This window comes from Sinocyclocheilus grahami, unplaced genomic scaffold (assembly GCF_001515645.1).
Source record: "Sinocyclocheilus grahami isolate Dianchi unplaced genomic scaffold, SAMN03320097.WGS_v1.1 scaffold93.1, whole genome shotgun sequence".
NCBI classification, from domain to species: domain Eukaryota; kingdom Metazoa; phylum Chordata; class Actinopteri; order Cypriniformes; family Cyprinidae; genus Sinocyclocheilus; species Sinocyclocheilus grahami.
This window is the reverse complement of record NW_015505272.1, coordinates 376,846-398,557: the sequence shown is the minus strand read 5'-3', so window position 1 is coordinate 398,557 and position 21,712 is coordinate 376,846. Positions and strand designations below refer to the sequence as shown.

At 36.7% G+C, this 21,712-nt stretch overlaps 2 protein-coding genes and 1 long non-coding RNA gene across 3 annotated transcripts in view; 1 reads left to right on the top strand and 2 right to left on the bottom strand.

Annotated features, from left to right (window-relative positions):
- LOC107587534 (coiled-coil domain-containing protein 158-like) overlaps window positions 1–7,278 on the top strand; it is a 10,900-nt gene extending 3,622 nt beyond the window's left edge. Inside the window, exons 2-5 of the mRNA XM_016275349.1 lie at window positions 4,592–4,831; window positions 5,086–5,254; window positions 6,474–6,629; window positions 7,214–7,278. Of these exons, the coding sequence (XP_016130835.1) occupies window positions 4,685–4,831; window positions 5,086–5,254; window positions 6,474–6,629; window positions 7,214–7,278 (537 nt within the window). The 5' untranslated portion in view covers window positions 4,592–4,684. The remainder of the gene's footprint in view (window positions 1–4,591; window positions 4,832–5,085; window positions 5,255–6,473; window positions 6,630–7,213) is intronic.
- A 1,071-nt stretch (window positions 7,279–8,349) lies between these two features.
- LOC107587533 (protein FAM47E-like) lies at window positions 8,350–11,874 on the bottom strand. The gene is made up of 8 exons (XM_016275348.1): window positions 11,831–11,874; window positions 10,496–10,868; window positions 9,646–9,794; window positions 9,266–9,443; window positions 9,014–9,187; window positions 8,822–8,920; window positions 8,647–8,724; window positions 8,350–8,511 (listed from the first exon to the last, which is right to left on the bottom strand). Exons 1-8 carry the CDS (start codon window positions 11,872–11,874, stop codon window positions 8,407–8,409), a joined length of 1,200 nt encoding a protein of 399 aa, XP_016130834.1. The 3' UTR covers window positions 8,350–8,406.
- A 2,358-nt stretch (window positions 11,875–14,232) lies between these two features.
- Window positions 14,233–21,321, bottom strand: LOC107587558 (uncharacterized). Its single transcript, XR_001609488.1, has 3 exons — window positions 21,308–21,321; window positions 20,819–20,882; window positions 14,233–14,281 (listed from the first exon to the last, which is right to left on the bottom strand). It is a non-coding gene; the product is annotated as an uncharacterized lncRNA (long non-coding RNA).
- Window positions 21,322–21,712: the final 391 nt, after the last annotated feature.

The following is a 21,712-nucleotide window of genomic DNA, read 5'->3' as shown; positions in this document are numbered from 1 at the left end:
GTGCTCTTTCTGAGTGGTTTAAAACCCCGGTTCCGCCTTGGGCACCACTCCTCCTATGTATCCTCTGGATACCTACTTTAACAGGGTGTTGCTACTAGGGGTCTGTTGAGACAGTTCCTTCAGCACATACAAAGAGAACGTGCAGGCCAAGACTAGTATGATTCTAGGCTCTTGGTCGTATTCCCTTAAAGGAATCTATTCCTGATTCCAAGCCTTGAGCTCTACCCCGGGCCCAGGAGTCTGGCCCTAACAGGTAAGTATTTGGGGTATGTAGCCTAGGCCTTTGGCCATAGGGAATAACGTCACTGACAGCCATCTAACGTCCCAGGGGTGACTCCCATAGCAATATGGTAGAGTTGGTACTTAGTGCTCGCCATGGTTCTGGCATGCACTCCCCTCAGCATGGTGGCGTGGGTATACCGTTTCCCATAGCGACCCCTAGAGGACACAGTTCGAAATTCCCCTGAGTAGGGAACGAGACACTGCATACAGTAGTAAACAGCAGTGTAGGCTACTTAAGACAAGTTTGTTATGTTTGCTTTTTCTTTTAAATTTTTTCAGGAAAAAAGGATATTAATAACAAATGTTAGAGACATGTCAACAGGAGGTTGCTATTTTAATACTGTGTCTCTGTGACACTCAAAACATTGATCAGTTTGTTTGTGCATCTAGACTAGCCCAAACACATAGCAACATTAGTTCAAACAATGGCATGAGATTTGGACAGGCTTATCTATTTGACTGACCAATGACAGGCAGAGGATGGGTCAGTCTTTACTTTCGCATTTCCACTTGGGGACACTGTTTGGCCAAAAAAAAAATTTCAGCATTAAGAAATGTTATCAACAGTAAAAGGTGGAAGTCAGTGGTCATGATCAGAGGTATTTATCCTTACACTGATATAAATTGGCGGCATCACACCAAAGCAGAAGTTTTCATTACAGATGCCATAGTAGAATCTCCTGTTGACAAGTGTACACTACTGTCCAAAAGTTGTAAGGCCACATTGAAATGATCGAAAGTGACAGTAGGACATTTATAATTTTACAAAATATTTCTATTTTAAATAAGTGATGTTCATTTGAATTTTTTAGTCTTTATAGAATTCTGAAAAAAAAGTTTAAACAGCACAGCCATTTTCAACACTGATAATAATGAGTTTCTTGTAAAAATAATAGTAATATTATCTTAGTAATAAGAAATAAATAATGTTTCTTGAACAGAAATCAGCATAACAGAATGATTTCTCAAGGATCATGTGACCCTGAAGACCCAAGTAGTGGCTGCTGAAAATTCAGCTTTGCCATCACAGAAATAAATTGCGTTTTAAAATGCAGGGCTCGCAAAATCGCTTGCCCGACGTCCCGGGGCTATTGTTTTTTCCAGTCGGGCTACCAAAATGTATCACCACTCTGCCCGATGGGCTCTTAAATGTAGATCTCCCGCGGGTCCTTAAAAACTCCTAAAGTGAGTTGTATCAAACTTAAGGCCATGAACATTTTTAAATGCGTTAAATGGTATAAGAAATGTCTTCATTATAATTTCAAGAGGTTTTACAGTTGGGGACGGTAAAACCCGTGTGCAGCGCTCCTATTTATTCGACATCATTGCCTTTCGAAGTTTAATCCAGCCGTATCGCGACTCTTAATTGTCTTTCCCAATTTCCCAATCTGCCTTTCGCAGATGTGTTTATTTGAATGTATCTGAAGGGAACCGACTGTCCTCAGAAATGTGTCGTTGGCATTTTAATTTCATTTGACCTGAGCAGAGCAGCTTTGATATAAAAACGCGGCGCGGATGTCTTTATTTGAATGTATCTGAAGGGAACCGACTGTCCTCAGAAATGTGTCGTTGGCATTTTAATTTCATTTGACCTGAGCAGAGCAGCTTTGTGTTCAGCCGTTCCCGGGGAAACCGCAATATTTCAGCGCTCCTAAAGCGCCACCTCGTGGCTGAGAATAAATTTGCCTTTCTTGCTGTTTATCGTCAGAGCAATGCAAATATCAACTCATGTTTTTACGCATCAAACACATAGAGTTGTAAATGAGAAAGAATTTAATGTGCCTTCTAAAAATCTAAACAATTAAGACTAATTAAGACAATTAATTGACAATTTATATGCTTGATTTATCCCTTTTCATAGAAATGCTGTTGTATAAGATTTTTGTTTTTGTGAAAACCTGTATCTGAACTGTAAATCATGTAATTTTATGGCTCAGTACTGTATGTTACCACAGACATTGTCCAACCCCACTCATACTGTTCATTTTACTTGTGCAGCTCTTAAAATGGGTCATAAATTGCCTTAAATTTATTTTTTTTAAATCTGCAGATGCCCTGTAAATAGTGAAATAAAATTCCTTCCTTCATATTTGTTGATATTTGTGTATTGAAAATATTATTGATTGACATTTAAACTCCTATCTGATTTTCTATATTTAAAAAAAAAAGGTCTTTTTCTTTATTTGGGCTAGCTAAATTAATTTTCGGGCTACCAAAATCTGAAGAGTACCTGCCCGAAGGGCTACCAGGGATTTTGAAATTTTGCGAGCCCTGAAATGTATTAAAATAGAAATCAGTTATTATAAATTGTAATAATATTTCACACATTTTTTGTGTGTACTGTATTTTTGACTAAATAAATGCATCCTTGGTGAGTATAAGACACTTTTGAGCTGTCGGCAGAGACAGAACAGCATGAGTCTCTGGTCCAGCTGTCAGATAGAATTGATTTGAGGTCAGCTTTAGCAAGCCAAGAGAGAGGCAGCTCAACTGCAGGTCGGCACAGCCTGTACCAGCCTCAGACGCCAAACAGGAATAACTGCAATTGCATCTTGTATTACAGGACTTACCACATTCATTGAGATTGTTCAGAATGATGCAAAGAGGAATTGCTGTTTCAACAACATTGATATTATATGTTCTTCATTCTTAACTTGACACATGACTGTTGACACAAGGCGACATCATCTGTACTCATATTGTTTATAGCAGCGGTTTTGCTTCAAGTTTTTCATTGAAGATGAAGATGCCTACTAAACAAAGTAGCAAAGTTGCTTATCCTACAAAAGTAAACAAAGAGCTCCTTAAAATAAAACTAAATTATAAATATCACCATGAACTCAATACTATAGACAAAAGTGTTTTCTCCTCCCTTTTAAAAGTTGATTGGCGGATTATTTGTTATTTATTTTTTGCATCCTCCTAACTATGCACAATTATATTGAAGGAATTGTTTGCCAAAAAAGCTGTAAATTTACTAATTCAAGATGTAGATGAGTGCCTTTCTTTATCGGAACAGATTTGGAGAGATTTAGCTTTACATTACTTGCTCATCAATGGGTCCTCTGCAGTGAATGGGTGCCGTCAGAATGAGAGTCCAAACAGCTGATAAAAAATATCACAAGTAATCCAGCCCATCAATAATGTCTTGTGAAGTGAAAAACTGCAATTTTTTAGAACTATTTTGGACCAATATGAGTCAGACGTGATGACTTTTTTTTACTGGAGAAAATAATATTATGGATAAAGCATTTGTATTTTTAGCTGGATGCAACAGTTTGAGGATATAAACGTCTTTATGGATTTTTCTTTTGTAAGCATGCAGCTTTTTACTTCATTTGATTGCCTGACGTTGTGGATTTCTTGTGGAGTATTGTGATATTTTTATCAGCTGTTAGGAATCTCATTCTGACGGCACCCATTCACTGTAGAGGTGATGTAATGCTACATTTCTCCAAATCTGTTCTGATGGGGGGAAAAACTAATCTACATCGTGGATGACCTAAGGTACCTCACAGGACTGGCCCCTGAGATCAAATCTTTGAGAAAAAATTTCAGGAAAGTCCTTACGCTCAAATACAAATATAGACATCCGTACCCATTCATAGCACTGCTGATATTTAAAATGAGGATGTTTTTACACCGTCTACAGTGTTACCTCAGGAAAAAGCAGAACTAGACCAAGTGTATATAAAATAAAGGGCGGAAGACCACATCCTACGTGACTGGATTCATTCACATTCTTTACAGAGAGCCAGTGTATGGCCATCGTTTTGTTGTTCTGCGTTTTGGATAATGGCAGGAAAACGGCATACTGAGATTATAGATCTTGTCCATGCCCTCCTGCTGTTATTCCACTATGTACTTTTCCATCACTTAATCTGTATAAAGTATAGCATTTGAAAATTTATACAATGTTCGCAGCTGTTTGTCATTAGTGTATTGAGACATTGTTAAAGAACACTTGTTCTCTCATTTGATTGCCTGACGTTGTGGATTTCTTGTGGAGTATTGTGATATTTTTATCAGCTGTTAGGAATCTCATTCTGACGGCACCCATTCACTGTAGAGGTGATGTAATGCTACATTTCTCCAAATCTGTTCTGATGGGGGGAAAAACTAATCTACATCGTGGATGACCTAAGGTTGAGTAAATTTTCAGCAAATTTTCATTTTTGGGTGAATTATTCCTTTAATTGCTTATAATTGTCTTTTTCCACCGTTTGAGAACAGCTGGTTCTTCAGAGAATGAAGGCAGTTTTTTGGGCTATCAAGTGCTTTAATTTCAGTTTTGTTATGTGTATTTCAGTGGGAGAGAAGTCATCTGCAGGCATTGTTGAAGCAGCATGAAGTGCAGCAGGTCCATGTCCAGCTGGAAGAGGCTCAAGGTCTGCTGAAGGTCATGACGACAGAGGCAGATGACCAGATGATGAGCGCAGAACTGGAAAATGTCCTGCATATTGTCCCAAATCACAGCTGCACTGTGGACTCGCAACCGTATTTGACTAACCAGATCGAGCAGCTCATAGGGGAGAATCAGCAACTGAAGGTGGGGAAATTTAGGGAAGAATCTTTATAGAACTTAGACTGTGACAACTAATTCACGATATAGGATACCTTAGCTATTAGGTAGTTTCTGTTCAAATTTGGGCATTGTTGATGCTGAATGGCTGGAACAGGAAGAGCTATGAAGATATATTCCACAAATATGTCCTTTGATCCAAGCTGAGTGTCTTATATTGCACTTCTTCTCATAAGTGTTTCTTGCATGTCATCCGTACTCTATACTGGTTGGTTTAACAGGCTGCATTGAGACAGGCAGAGCTCAGACTCAGCATAATGGAAGGAGAGAAGGCCTGTCAGCATGCTGTGCTCTCAGAAAAGATCTGCAATGTTGATCAGCTTAGTTTAGAGAAACAGCAGATGACCGCTGAGCTGGGAGTTCGGCGTATGCAGCTTACCCAGCTGAAAGGTACAAACACAGATTCATCGAAATCCCAAACCGCAGACCTGATATCAACTGACTTTAAAGTGTGTGTTGAACAAGTACAGTGTCCCTAAAAATTTGAACATGTAATTCTTGTGGTTACACTTTATTTTAAAGTGTCCTTGTTACAGTGTAATTATACTTTTAAGTACTGAGTAATATTAATTAACTACATGTACTTACTATATGGTTAGGGTTAGGATTAGGGTTTGGCTTAGGGAAACTTGCATGTAATTATGTATAATTAATTGTTATTATAATAATAAGTACATGTAACATGTAACAAGGACTCCTTAAAATAAAGTGTTACCATTCTTGCTTTTATTGAATTGTTATTGTATACATTATTTGGCAGAAACAAAAACTCAAAGCAAATGTCATCTGGGTCAGTGATATATAACATCCATAGTATCCACAATTAAAAATATGTATATTTTAAGAAAAGACTAAATTAAAAAAATTTATCAAATAAAAAGTATTAACATATTCCTTTTACCTTGAATCCATGTGAGTGAATAAAAAAATATTTTACAGTTTTTTGCAGTAACATTTTTCAAGGTATTTTTTTAAACAGGTGTCATGAATTATCAATTCATAAAAGTTTTGTGTGAGTGGCTCCACTTTTACAACCTGAGCTAACCTTGTTTTAAGCTTAAATCATCTGATATTTTTATTTAGAATAAATCATATTCTTTTGAAACTTCTATTTATCATCAATCAGTTCTTCAATCTTATTTCCCACGAAAAATGTCAACAAACATAATAAGAAATTGACTTGATTAACAAATCAACAACATATTAGAATGATTTCTGAAGGATCATGTGACACTGAAGACTAGAGTAATGGCTACTGAAAATTCAGCTTTGCCGTCACAGAAATTAATTATATTTTAAAATACATTGACGTAGTAAACAGTTATTCTAAAATGTAATAATATTTTGCATATGTTTTACTGTATTTTAAATAGAAAAAAAATTATGCAACCTTAGTAATCAAAAGAGACTTCTCTTAAATACAAAATAAAATACAAAATCTTACTGGCCCCAAACCCTTTTGAACAGTAGTGAATATTTTCTAAGAATTAATAACAAAAAATGATCCCAAACTGCTTGATAATGTTTTCTTTTCAATAATTTCATTCTTTGAATGAGGCTTTTTTTCTGTCAGTATCACCCTGACATTTTTTTTTACTTTGTCCCCCAGAAACTCATCAGAAAGCTTTGAATGAGCTTCTCTGCAGTAAGATCTGTGAGCTGGAACGAGAGAACCTGAAACTCAAGACCCAGCTGAGGACTGTACGGGCTGAGCTGGACCAGGCCAACAGTTCCTTGAGAGCACTGGAGGGAGCTGATGGGCATGGTACTGTACAAACACACACACACACACAGAAATGCCTCGTTTTAAATGAAAAATTATCAACTCTTTTAGCTGAGCACTCAGATTTGCCCTCAGTAACCTCACAGGACTGGCCCCTGAGATCAAATCTTTGAGAAAAAATTTCAGGAAAGTCCTTACGCTTAAATACAAATATAGACATCCGTACCCATTCATAGCACTGCTGATATTTAAAATGAGGATGTTTTTACACCGCCTACAGTGTTACCTCAGGAAAAAGCAGAACTAGACCAAGTGTATATAAAATAAAGGGCGGAAGACCACATCCTACGTGACTGGATTCATTCACATTCTTTACAGAGAGCCAGTGTATGGCCATCATTTTGTTGTTCTGCGTTTTGGATAATGGCAGGAAAACGGCATACTGAGATTATAGATCTTGTCCATGCCCTCCTGCTGTTATTCCACTATGTACTTTTCCATCACTTAATCTGTATAAAGTATAGCATTTGAAAATTTATACAATGTTCTCAGCTGTTTGTCATTAGTGTATTGAGACATTGTTAAAGAACACTTGTTCTCGCTGTGTTTTATTGGTCTTTTATCAGCTGCCAACAATCAAGATGAGCTCACAGGACAGGCATCTCAGAAAATCAAGCTGGACAGGCCGTAGAAGCTATCTTCATCTGAAGGATGATGGTCAGAATGACAGGATTTTAGTCTCAATAGGCGTGACTGAGTCGTCAAAACCGACATATAGTGACGCTCTCACTGTTTGCTTTCTTCATTGCAAATAAAGTGGATTAGATATAATATTTGTCAGCTAAACAGACATTTGAATTTTAAATGTAGAAAATAAAAACATTTTTATGCGCTGCTTAATACAGCCCCTGTATGTACCAAAAAAAAAAGTTCATAACATGCTGATAATATTAAAATACCAATAAAGTGAGGCCATACTTAATGACACAGTAACATTTCTAACCAGCATGCATCGCTTTAAGTCAGAAGCCAGTCTAACTCACCTGCTAACAATTGAGCCTTTGCTAGGCCCTGTTTTTAAAATCTTTTTTAAAGGCCCACTAAAATGCCTTGAAACGTGCAGCATTATTCCGTTTTTTGTGTTTACGTAATTTCCACTGAAACAGGAAGACAGGGCGGGACATATCAGACACAAAAATGTATTAATTTCAGACCATGTTAGAATAATATGCAGTCAATATTTACTATTTTACAAGCAAATTTTGCTGCTGATGCTGTTCACAGACAAGCTCGTCCGAGTTAGCAGCCGTAGCTAAGGAAAGCGGAGCTTAGCAACAGGAAGGTCTGTAGATGTTAGAGTGGTATATATTATAAAAGAGGACTTCTAAAACAAAATATTTAGTTTTTAATGAAGAATTAAATTTTTTAAATGAAATTTCTCTTCCTTAAAGCACTAGAGGACAAGTGCAGCTCATTAGCATGGCAGAATGTATGAGAGCAGACTTCAGGCTGTTTACCTAAAAATCCTTAGAAAGCCCTTGTAATTCCCACCAGGATGCTGAGAACACGGTGTTTGTTTTTCACTGAACATTTTATGAATGAATGAAGAAAACTAGAGGAAGAGAGAACCATGCCAAATATGCCCTAGTTTTATTTTTTTGATCGTAAAATAACATAATACAAAAATCTGTCTTGGGGGTAAAATGTTACTTTAATCTAAAAAAAACTGTAGTCTGGGGCAACTGCACTCAGCAGCTGATCCATGAATGTGTGAAGTGATGTTCAATAAAACAACATAAGGGAATATTATTTAAAGAGTTTAATGGACAGCTCTCCCTTTAGACAATGATGAAGTGGAGCCTGTGGTGTTTGAGCCTCTGATCCTGTTCTTCTGTTCATCCTCAGAGAAGATCGTGCTGAGAAACTACACATGGGACACGAATAAAATAATGATTTCTTATTATATAATGAATAATAATGTTTAATTACAAGGAACATAATTCAAATTGAATCTCATATAATATCCAGCTATTAATTCAGTTGAATGTGAAAGCATTACCCTTGGCATTCTCACTCCCTTGTTGATAATGAACTCTCTGAATGCCTGAATGCCGTGAATCTGCTTCAGCTCTTCATCCTAGATGACAGTAAAATATAAATGGAACTGGTTTGTCTCCTCATCAGCTGTCACATTATTTGCTCCTTTTATAACTAAAAGATGCTCTAAAAGTCACCTTCTCACTCAGCTGTTCCTCAAAGTCCAGGCTTCCTGTGATATCTGCTGGGGCTCTTAGAGGATCATTGGCAGCCTGGGGTCTATTGGGTTTATTGGCCTGCCATACAAACATAAACAAGACTTATTGATCCACAATTTGGGGCAAACAACACAAAATTGAAACATTAAGGACCAAAACATTGTCCCCAACCTGATTTAACCCTTTAGCGTCTTTATGATGTCCCTCTACAGAGCTGGAGAGTTTTGCTGGAGTTTGATTAGGATGAGTCTTGTTAATAGGCAAGGTCAAGGAGGGTTTCTTTTCATAGTCACTCTTAAACAGATCCAAGATGGTTGACTCTGTCAGATCACTGGTCTCTCCACCCTGAGATAACGGGTTAAATAACTTTTTAGGCTTCATATCTGATCCATGCACTTTAATGTGTACATGAAGAAATATTACCAGTGAGGTAATCCATTCACAGAAGAGTTTGGTAATCATCTGCTTGTCATCTTCTTGCGATACGGGGTGCAGGTGTTTAACACTCGCCGTCTGATCTTCAACACCCAAAGTTTCTTTGAGTTTCTGCCATTTATAAGGATTTCTTGGTGTGGCCTCTTTACATTTCTCCTTTTGTGGTCTAGGGAAACGTAAGAAGAGCATCAGGAATGGTATTACAGTATATACAACATGTACTTGTGTAATATCTGGTCACCCATCAAAATAAATTTGACATTAAAATAGGAATACTGCCTTTAACTTAAAAGTGTGGCCCGTCTCATCATTTTGGAATGGGATCAGAACCAAAACATGTGCTCAAAAGAAGAAAAAAGGAAAATCACTTGATGGTGATGGACGGTTTTATAGTCTCCGGAGTTGAGATTTCACATTGTGCACTGCTTTCTTCTAGATGCTCCATTGGAGAGGTTATGGACAATTCTGCTTTCATGCACATATCAGGATCCAGGACTGACAACACCTGATCAAATAGCTATTGAGAAAAAGTTGAATACATCTGGATGCATTTTCTATACTGTACATTGCAATTGATATTCCATGGACTATACTTTGTCTCCTCTCATATTTAAAGCTGCTGCTGTTAGAGGCTTCTGCAGCACTAGCAGCACCAATGGAATCGCAAAACGATGACTGTTTCTAAACCGGTTTCCCAAAAACTCCCCAGCTTCCAGTAGACTCTCTTCACATGTTCATGGTTGCTCAAAATAAACATAAAAAAAGGGGCAGGAGAAAGCCACTGTTTAATTTCCATCACTTTCCAAGAGAGGAAAAAAATATATAGAAATTAATTACACCAGTCAGAAGAGAGAAAGTTGTCAAATTTACTGTCACTACCTAAGCAACTGTACTAGAAACCCCATTGCAACACTTAGTTTTTGTGGTTTAATATGAGGGTAAAATAACACAAATAATAAATGTTCACAATTTTTTAAATATTCAAAATCTCTGATTGGCTAAATATGCGCAGCCCATGTTCTGATTCATTTATCTGTTTTGGGTGTCAGAAATTCGTTTCTCAAAATGTGGCCAGCTTCAGTGATATTTGTCAGCTAATAGGATTTTATAAGTGGTATTTAAAAAAATGATTAACAGCAACTTTAACATGAGTTGAAGTGTACTTATTTACATGCAGAAAATAATTAAATCATAATGACTACAATTAAACGTGGTTACCTCTGGTGTCATACCGCTCTCCAGATGAGGATAGAGGGCCAGGGGGTGTTGTTTGAGTTTGTACTCAACAGCGCCAATGAACTCACGCTGAGCTTGACTCTGGGGATTCTGCTTTGAGTAACACACTTGATTTTTACTCAGTCTCTTCTGTGGGAACTTCACTGAACAAGCGTGATTTGGCATCCCAAAGACTGCAGGGGAGGGTCCACTCTTACACTGGGTGAAGAGCTCTTTATGGACTGTTGGGTAACCATCTCTAAAATCATCCAGGCCCGGGGACAAAAAGCGCCATTTGCGACTATCTAATGACCCAGATAACTGTTGCTTTTGCCTTAGATCCCTGAGATATTTTGTTTTTAGCCGTTCCTTAAACCTGAAGACAAAGACAAGATTTTTTGTTGTCATTCCTTTTGTGCAGTAAGTAACAGATGAACTCTGTCACTTAAAGAAATTGTTCACCCAAAAAAAAAAAACTGGCTGAAATAAATAACAAATGGATAAATTTGATTTGGATTTGGAGAAATTTTGCATTGCATCACTTGCTCACTTATGGATCCTCTGGAGTGAATGGGTGCCGTCAGAATGAGAGTCCAGACAGCTGATAAAAACATCACAATAATCCACAAGTAATCCACACTCCAGTGCATGTTTGTAATAAACAAATCAATCAAGACTTTTTAACTTCCATAATACAATTCCAAAAAGCGATATAACGTCCATAATAATGCTTCCTCCAGTGAAGTTTTTCCATCCGCTGTTGTCCTCTCACATCAAAATTACCAACATATTTGTTAAGAATTGTTTTGGACTGTTTTCGCTTGTAAATGGTGCTTAATATTTGCATATTTCTCTCCTGATTCAGACCAGACAACTTTTTCACTGGAGAAAGCAATACAAGCGCAGCTTTTCACTTCACAAGATGTTAACTAATAGACTGGAGATGTGTGGATTACTTGTGGATTATGTTTTTATCAGCCTCTCATTCTGACGGCACCCATTCACTGCAGAGGATCCATTGTGGAGCAAGTGATGTAATCCTAAATGGCCTCAGGATCTTACACTGGCAAGAAAATGTACAAACAGGACTGAACCTAACAGGATGAAAAAAAACATTGCCCCGGAGAAACTTGAAAATTAGCTATAACGTTTAATATTTAAAACGTTTTGAACAGCCTAAGGGAAACAGGAATAGTCTTCTTAAATCCCTAGTTTTCCATGTTAAAAGTTAGTACAATTTAATTTAAAAAGTAAGTAACACATTAGTTATAACTTATAACTGATTTTGGAATTAATGAAAAAAATAAATAAATTGCTGTCGCAAAATGTGCAACTTACCAGGGGAACTTAATGTTTTCCACCTGTCCATTTTTGAAAGACATTTCGCTCGTATAATGCTTCTGTATTATATTTAAAACGATTCGTTTTCTCTGTGTTTATCAACACAACGCTATTAAACGGTCACGGTAAAATCTGGACAGTAGTGAGGCGAGTTGGTTCTGTTGCTATGGCAGCACAACGCTCTGGTACTTGTAGTTCTTTCAGTGCCTCCGCTGAAGATGAAGGGAGCGTTTAAACCACACGAGGGAGCGTTGTGGTAACATTATAGTACAGCAGCTGATAGGAGCACTATTTGACCGAACGCTTGTTATAGAATACACTTTTGAATTGCTGAATATGTATCTAATTGTTTTTCACTTTTACCTCACATGCATTTTTGAATGCTCATCCTGAGTGCATTGAAAAGTTGACATAAATGTATCGATTTGTTTATTGTCATTAATATTAGCAGTCTTGTGCAATAAATATCCCAGAAACAATGCAGACAGCATGGAACTTGTGGGTAAAGAGATATGTTTGCCTTTGAAATTTGTGGAAACAACAACAACAGTGAGATTCTGCTTAGGAACCTTCTATTGGCACCATTGAGTTTTGTTGTTCCAATCTCCCAAATATCAACAAACCAGTTAATAATCCATCAACTCAGTCGAGCTGGACAAATAAGTTAACAATAATTTACAGTAAGTTCAAAGTATAGGCAAATGGTAACGGTCTGAGTTCACACTTAATAAGGGGACGGTTAATGACCGCTGGGAGGCACAGAGGATGCCCTGTTCTTCAGGCAGTTCAATGTTGTTTATGGAACAGCTGTAGAAAAATACTGTCAGGCTATTCCAAACATTACAGTAATGTCCTCAGCATGAGGAGATCTAAACATTCCCTGGAGAACACCCTTTTAGAGTAATTAAAACTTTCTCATCTAATCGGCTTTAGAAGTTTTTCTACATTAGATCCTTGGGAAAAGTACAGCACGGCTGTTAGAAATCGCCACTAAATTCTGGCAATGGGTCATCTTATATTTTGAAATATGGAAATGAGTGCATTAAGTGTTCAGGGAGTGGAGAATCATCTCTAAGAAGGAATAACATGAATCAGAGCTGGCAGGAGCCCAGAGCCCTTAAGCAGAATTGTGAGATGTCTTTATTCTTAATGTGTTCTACGTGCCTGGATCACAGGATCTTCTCACATGAAGCTGTTTTGAGGTTAAACTTCACTTAGAGCTACTCATATCCTCCTAAATGTAGACTTATTTCTTCTGTGGAAAACAGAAGATATTTTGTGCTTTAGTGTTTTTGATGTTGTTCTTGGGCCTTCTTTTGTGTTTATCAGAAGAAAGAAAGTCATACAGGTTTGAATATTCAGTGAGTAAATTATGACTGAATTTTCATTTTTGCTGAACTATCCATTTAAGTTCAAAATGTACTCACCCTCAGCCCATTCAAGATGCTGATGAGATTTGTTTTTCTTTTGTTGAATTTGGAGAACTTGAGCATTACATCACTTGCTCATCAATGGATCCTCGGCATTGAATGGGTGCCGTCAGTATGAGAGTCCAAACTGATAAAAACATCACAATAATCCACATGTAATCCATACATCTCCAGTCTAACATCTCGTGACGTGAAAAGCTGCATTTTTGTAAGAAACAAATCTATCTTTAACACATTTCAATGTTAAACTGTCACTTTAGCCAAAATACCAAAGGTCCATAGTCCATAATAACACTTTGTCCAATGAACATCAAAAATCCACTGACATATTTGTTTAGAACTGTTTTTGCTTGTAAACGGTGCTGGATCTGTGCATATTTCTCTCCTGATTCAGACCAGACAACTTTTTCACTGGAGAAAGCACTGTTATGGATAAAAGAAGTTAATTGATGGACTGGAGTGGTGTGGATTATTGTGATGTTTTTATCAGCTGTTTGGGCTCTTATTCTGACGGCACCCATTCACTGCAGAGGATCCACTGTTGAGCAAGTGATGTAGTGCAAAATTTCTCCAAATCTGTTCTCATAAAGAAACAATCCTGGATGGCCTGATGCTGAGTAAATTCTGAGCAAATTGTCCTTTTTTAGGGTGAACTATTCCTTTAAGATACAATATGCATAATCCGTGTGAAACACAAGCTTCCAGTAACCAATAAGGAAGTTGATAACAATTTTAAGTTTCCTTAAACTCCCTTTTCTTTCCCAAACAAAATGAGTAAGGCTGACTGATTTCATGTGAGCTTGTCTTGACATCTGCAGTAATGTGACGCTTGTGCGTGACGCCTACAATAGAAGCTCTTTTAAACATTTGTGAGAGTAAACCCAAAGTAAATTTAAATGCTGTGTATTTGTTCTGCACACACTTACAGTAGAACAAACTTCACAGACTGTTCAGAATTAACGTGGTGGCGTGACTGATTCCAGGAATCTGTGTGTGTTGAGGGTATAGCCGGTGACTCCTACACTCTTAAAAATAAAGGTGCTTCACGATGCCATAGAAGAACCTTTTTGTCTAAATGGTTCCATAAAGAACCTTTAACATCTGAAGAACCTTTCTGTTTCACAAAAGGTTCTTTGTGGCGAAAGAAGGTTCTTCAGATTATAAAAAGGTAAGAAAGAGATGGTTCTTTAAAGAACCTTTGACTGAATGGTTCTTTGTGGAACCAAAAATGGTTCTTCTATGGCATCACTTGAAGAACCTTTTGAAGCACCTTTATTTTTAAGAGTGTATACAGCCAGCAAGGAGTTGAACATTAGATCAAATCCCTTTCACTCCATAGTTTATTCATCTGTTTGAACACTTACACTCCCTCAGCATACTTTTATTCAGCAAGGATGGAATAAATGGACCCAAAGTGACAATAAAGACATTTATCATGTTACAAAAACTTCTATTTAAAATAAATGCTGTTCTTTTGAACTTTTTTTGATCAAAGAATTTCTGAAGGATCATGTGACACTGAAGGCTGGAGCAACGGCTGCTGAAAATTCAGCTTTGCCGTCGAATAAATTACATTTTAAAATCTATTACAATAGAAAACAGTTATTTTAAATTGTAATAATATTTCACAATATTTACTGTATTTCTGGACAAATAAACGCAGTCTTGTGAGAATAAGAGACTTCATTCAAAAGCATGACCCCAAACTTTTGAATAATGTATATTAAATTGCCCCCATTTTGCCTTGCAAAGATCAAATATGTAAAATGTCTTTAAATATAAAATGCTGGAGCAGCAAGAGCAATTGTGTGAGAATTTTCCCCTGAGTGGGACTTTTCTTCCATTAGCTCAGACTCAGGAGAAATTAGCCGAACAGAAAACACAGAAGAATGGTGGTAATTGTTTATAGAGTCGTTTTCCCCAGGGTTCACTTCTGCTGCTGAGACAGGTATAGTGGGCCGCCCTACAGAGGCAATAGAATTTCCTCAGAGCCAAACCCTATGAAAAGTATTTAACAGAGCATGTGATGTGCCAGAAACTGGGGAGCTCCAGTTTCCCACAAAGGACAAATGCCTTATGTAAGTTTTGAGACAAAGCACACAAAGGAGGAATGGTCCCTTTGATGCTCTGTGTGTTAAATGGACAGCCAATGAAAAATAGATACCAAACTGCAATAGAACATATAGAGGGTTTCACTTTTTTACTGTTTTTGAAAAAAAAAAAAAAGAATCATGTTCACCAAAGCTGCATTTATTTGATCAAAAAAAGATTTTAGCATGTAATTTTTTCTGTGATGGCAAAGCTGAATGATCAGCAACCATTACTCCAGTCTTCAGTGTCACATGATCCTTCAGAAATCCTTCTAATGTGCTGATTTGGTGCTCAAGAAACATTTCTTCTCATTATTAATATTATTTGAAATTTGGCTGACATTAAAAACACTGATCTAATGATACTAGCAACGAACTGTCAAGGACAAAGTAACAGGATAACACAAATCATTAGGGAAAGTTAGGCTGGCAGTCGACACAAAGACAAAGAAAGGAAACATTTAAGTTGGGAACATACCAATCAATCACCTTTTTGTTTATAGTAAAAATCAAAAGGTCCTCCTAGAAATGTACTTGTACATTTTCCAGAGATTCAAGGTAGCGGAATTACTGTAATGACTTTCAGCTTCCCAAAACATGCACCTCTCCTCTGGGAGCATTCAAATACTTTAAACAGGACTTTTGTGTTATTTACACTTACTTTAAATCAGTAAATGATCAGTTTTTCAAAGTTGTTAATGAAACAAAAATTATTAGAGTATGTTTTACAAGAAAATACTACTTCAGTTTTTATACTTACATTTTTCACATGTAATTCAATATGCTATATGCCATTTCATTGTAATTGTGAAATTTACTGACATTTTCTGAACAAAAAAACTGTTTATACGCCTATTTCTTTCAGTGTATAAGCACTTTCCCCCCCCAAAATACTGTAAGACAAACCTGATAGTTTTATACTAAGTCCACATCCACTCCCTCCACCAAATCCCATCATTCCTTACGTTTAAACAATGGATTGTTGTAGTTGTGTAACTTCTCTCTCAGCCGTGAGAGATTCACTGTACCTTAAACAAAGAACAATACAGACCTACGAAAAAAAATCACCTAATTGTAGGCCAATATTTTAAAGCCCAAGTTGCCATTTTATTGATACATCATACATGAAGGGCATAATTTACCACAACACTTCCCTCTGAAATAAATTCTACTTTCCCTCCTATTTCTCATTTTTGCTAAAAAAAGACTCACAATTAAACCTGATAGTTTTATACTAAGTCCACATCCACTCCCTCCACCAAATCCCATCATTCCTTACGTTTAAACAATGGATTGTTGTAGTTGTGTAACTTCTCTCTCAGCCGTGAGAGATTCACTGTACCTTAAACAAAGAACAATACAGACCTACGAAAAAAAAATCACCTAATTGTAGGCCAATATTTTAAAGCCCAAGTTGCCATTTTATTGATACATCATACATGAAGGGCATAATTTACCACAACACTTCCCTCTGAAATAAATTCTACTTTCCCTCCTATTTCTCATTTTTGCTAAAAAAAGACTCACAATTACACAGTGTTCTTAAAGGGGGCGTTTGTGGCCTCAGTGAGCTGCAGAATAGAATCTCACAAATATAAATTCAGCATTAGTTTCCTCCCATTGTACTTAATGGTCTGAGGCAACATCAATCACATCTCCTGAAAAGGTCTGGCTCTTCTCACTACTCCCACAGTCATTCCTTAACCACAGTCTGCACCAGCCCATGCTGGACGGTGCCAAGAGCATGTTAGGAGCTGAAACAAACACATTGTACCATCCTGTATAGAGCTGTATCCCAATGAAAAATCCAGAGCGACTTCAAATAGTGTTTTATGTGGTTGTAGTAAAACAACTGAGCATTTAAACACTGAAAACAATGAGAAAGATAATGTATAAAAACACAGATTAGGTTATAGCTTTTTTTTTTTTTTACGGTAGACTGAATGACACATTTGCCTGATATCAAGCTTCCTTGAGTGGAGGAAGAGGTTCAACCACAGTTTTTATATTTGTTTAGTTTTCCTGACACTTATAGGACTCTAGGACTGTCCTGCTGTCTCATTTACAGACAACTTTCTACCCTTCATACATAATTCATCGGATGGCACAAAGTGCATCCTTTTTTATGTAACACAAACAAGTAAGCCTAAATCAGTCACATCATGCAGGCATTACTGTTACTGGTTAAAGAGATAGTTCACCCATGAAAAGAAAATTCTGTCATCATTTACTCATCCTCATGTCATTCCAAGCCTTTATAGGCCCATATGGAAGCCCGTTTCCGCCACACAATTCTGAGAAAAAAATTGCGAGATATAAAGTCGATGTTTTGAAATTGTTTTATTTTCACAATTCTGAATTTGCATCTCGCAATTTTGACTTTTTTCTCTGAATTTTGAGTTTACATCTGTTTGTTTTTGTTTTCGCCACAAAAGTGAAGTGAAAGTGACATGTGGCCAAGTATGGTGACCCATACTCGGAATTAGTGCTCTGCATTTATCCCATCCAAAGTGCACACACACACACACACCGTGAACACACAACCGGAGCAGTATAAAACAAAAATATTAAGAAAAGGAAACTACAACTTATGATCTCACGTTTCGGAATTTTTTCTCACAATTGTGAGTTTATATTTCACAATCCTAAATGTATTTATTTTCTCAGAATTGCAAAAAAAAGAGTCTAAATTGTGAGATATTGCAAGGGGGAAAAAAAGTATGAAGTGGGATAAAAATTTGCAGTAACCTTTTTTTTTTTTATCCCTTGGTAAGCTTCCATACATACGAGGTAATAACTTCGTCTGAATTTGTACAATGTGATTCGTACAAAGCCATATGATTTTTAGGAAAAAATGTAAGCATGAAGTTTCACTTCTAAACATAATCATAACTGGGGCGTAAGCAGATCGTACGAAACATTAATAAGAATTAGTCACAGATTCGCCAAAATATTAAATAGTTACGAATTGCTATGAGATTGTGTGTTTTTGTTCACACAGTGTAAGAGTCTATGGACAAAAATACTTAGAGATGTATCTTTTTTGTGTGCCACAGAAGAAGGAAAGTCATAAAGATAAGGTGAAGCCATTTCAGGTAGGCGTACAAAAAAAACTAAGGTGAATGTCCGCAAGACTTATAAGCACCAAATCTAGTTTATGAGGCATTAAACATATTTAACTGCTGTTCTCTCCCTGTAGTTCAAACTTGTCCTGCCTTTTTTCATATGCAGAAGTGCAGCACCCGGTGAAATATATAAATGCAATTTTGTGAAAGGAGGGGCATGACACTCTCACTGTTGTGCCAGAGGTCATACAGTATCAACAATCACAAGCTCTGTATCTTCATCAAAGGGGATATACGTAAGAAAGCTACGTTCTGCTATAATCCATGGCAGAACATGTTCGAAACCATCTTTAAATAAAAGACCTTTGTATTTTTTTTGAATGGTTGTATTATTTGCCGTTTGCATTTGTACAGTTCAGGTTAAAACGAAAAATGTTTTGAGCTTCTCCCACAAGTGGGTTTAGGAAAAAGAGCAGCTTTAAAAATGTATGATATATTGCATCAAAAATATATGTAGTTTACTGCATTGCAACAAATAGATGTCAAGGAATATTGCAACATGCAGTGTAAAAAAGTGCCAAGGTGGACAAAAATATAATACACTGCTAACCAGATTTACGAAGTAAAGAAACGTGGATGAACTGTACACTGTTCACATTTTACAACATCATAGTGCAACATTGCAGGTAATTAGTGATTTATTTATCCATTCCAGTTAAACAGTTAAGATATGGAATGACTTTGCTTGCTACTGCTCAATAGGATGATATAAAAGTGGTTATAGATAAAGATTTTGCGTAGTAAACATGGCTGAACCTACTGACTTACAAAAGGCTTGTCATTTGAATGAAAAAAGGAAACGTTCATTCAGCTCCTGCAAAGCAGTACTTTTGTGATGTATTTGTTATTCTTTCTTTTCCACTTTAATGTGTGGTCATTTTTAAACGTGTAGAGCGAAACAACACTAAACAAATAAATAAGTCCAGTTTCAGATGTTTAGTTAGGAAATGTTTACATAACCCTCTCAAACCCTTCCTTTTCCTGCACTCAACAGGATGCAGCTGAAAGCAGTTTTGTGTCATCGAAACACACGACATGTACAGGAGTCTTTAGACAGTAATGTAAAAAAAGATTTCTTTATTTTAAAATAGTACATTCTGGTCACCAAGTCATGCTATTCATTTGTCAAGCAATGTTTTTTGTCTGTATTGGGGATATTTATAATTCGGGAAGTTATTTTAAAAAATGAAAAAGGAAATTGCAACTTTTTATCTTACAGTTTGAGAAAAAAAAGTCTAAAATTGTAGTATCTAACAATTCAGAATTCTGAGAAAAAAGTTAGAATTGTGAAATGTATATAATATAATAAAATATATAAAAAGAATACATAAAGTCTTTTTTCTCTCTCTGTGGTGGAAACAAAACCCGAATTGTGAGAAAAAAGTCTGAATTATTAGATAATATGTCCCGATACCTTTTTGTTGTTTATGTGTTCCCATATAACAGTAGTTGAATAAATACATTATATAAAATGTAAATAGTCATTGAAACCTAATGAATGTACTTGAATTAGTTGTTTTGACATAATCCATTCATAAAAGATTACTGAAACTAACTCTACTTTTGTGAAGGCATACAGTCTTGTTAGAGCAATGTTTCTCCTCTACCTCCTGGCGCTTATAGTGGTTTGTTTTCACTTCTCTTATTTTCACAGATGCTTTCTGGCCTGAGCATCCTTAACCCCCCAAGAGAGCTTTGATAAAAGTCACATTAACCCGCTGGAGTATTGGCAAATCAGGTTTGGCATAACTGTCTTTTCCTTCAGTTTAACTTGCAGTTAACTTAGTCTTTTATCAGTAAGTTCACAACAGTTCACGAGTAAGTACGGTTAAAGTGGATTCATAAAGCTTTATGGCTTTCACAGGCCCATAGTTACTTTATGATGTGTAATGTGGCTTTACTGTCAAAACATATAGAGCATACAATAAATTCATCTTTCTGAGGAGTGCACTCATTGACTACATGAAAGAAGATTTTTTTTAGCATGATAATATTAAGCACTCAAAAGCTTAAAGGTGTCCATTTGAGAGGATGGGGGGAGGGTCACACTTAAAAATAAAGCTTCTTTATTGGCACCTATGGTTTCATGAAGAATCTTTAACATTCATGGAATCTTTCCATTAACAAAGAGATAAAAAAAAATTCTTCACACTAAGAAAAACATGGTTCTTTTAAGAACTGTTCACTGAAAGGTTCTTTAAGTAACCCAAAATAGTTCTTTGCTGCAAAAACCCCTTTTGGGAAATGTATTTTTAAAAGTGCAAGTGAGAAAAATATTGAAAGAGTGTCCCTGCAAATACTATGTCAAGTGTCTTGGTAACAACTCTCGCATCAACTCACCATCTTTATCAGCAACATGGCAGCCTGCGGTGAGAAGGCCAATGATCTCCAGGTATGCTGATATCTGTTACATGTTATAGTACAGCACAGCAATAAAACAATTGTCTCTGAGGTATTTCCAGTCCTTTTAAGGGTTAAAATATGTACTAATGTTGGTAATTCAGTTTACTAGGTTACACAGTTGTTTTCTTCTAGTCATAACTACTCCAGTGATGCATGAATTCAAAACTTTGCTGATACATACATACATATTTCCTAAGAGTTATGCTGACAGTAAGCCCTGTATATTTTAAGAAATATCCAAAAAGTTACTTTTTAAAATGTTTGTAACATAATATCAACAAGAAAAAAATGTAAATGCAGATTAAATATGGCCAAACTAGCAGTTGGGGTTAGGATTTAGGGGTAGCCCAGGTAAAATATTTTCAATTTGATCTTTAAAGAAATTGCAATTAATTACGATAGTGAAAACCGGCTCCAGAATCTTACACAGAGCTTTATTTTCTGTGGTAGTGAGATACCCACTCCCATCTTCGTCAAATGTAGGTGCAGGATGCGAGCAACATTTCCAGCGTGCTTCGGCGCTAAGGGCTCCCTTTAAATAAACTCCGCCCCGAAATCAGTCGATCAAATTCGGCATCGCACTTCTGAGTCCTCGGCCAATCACCTTCCTCCGGGGGCGGTCCTAGACCGGTGGTCCGGGAAGACATCATCCAATAGAATCGCGAGCTCCTCGGACAAAAGAGATGCGACGATCATCGCTTACCTTGCGAGCCGCCCATTATTCATGTTCATTCACTAGAGATTTAAGGAGACACGACCGTAGATAGCGGAACTCAAATGAAGACCTAACGGTCTCACGGCTGATGTCTTTTTTTTTTTTTTTTTTTAAAG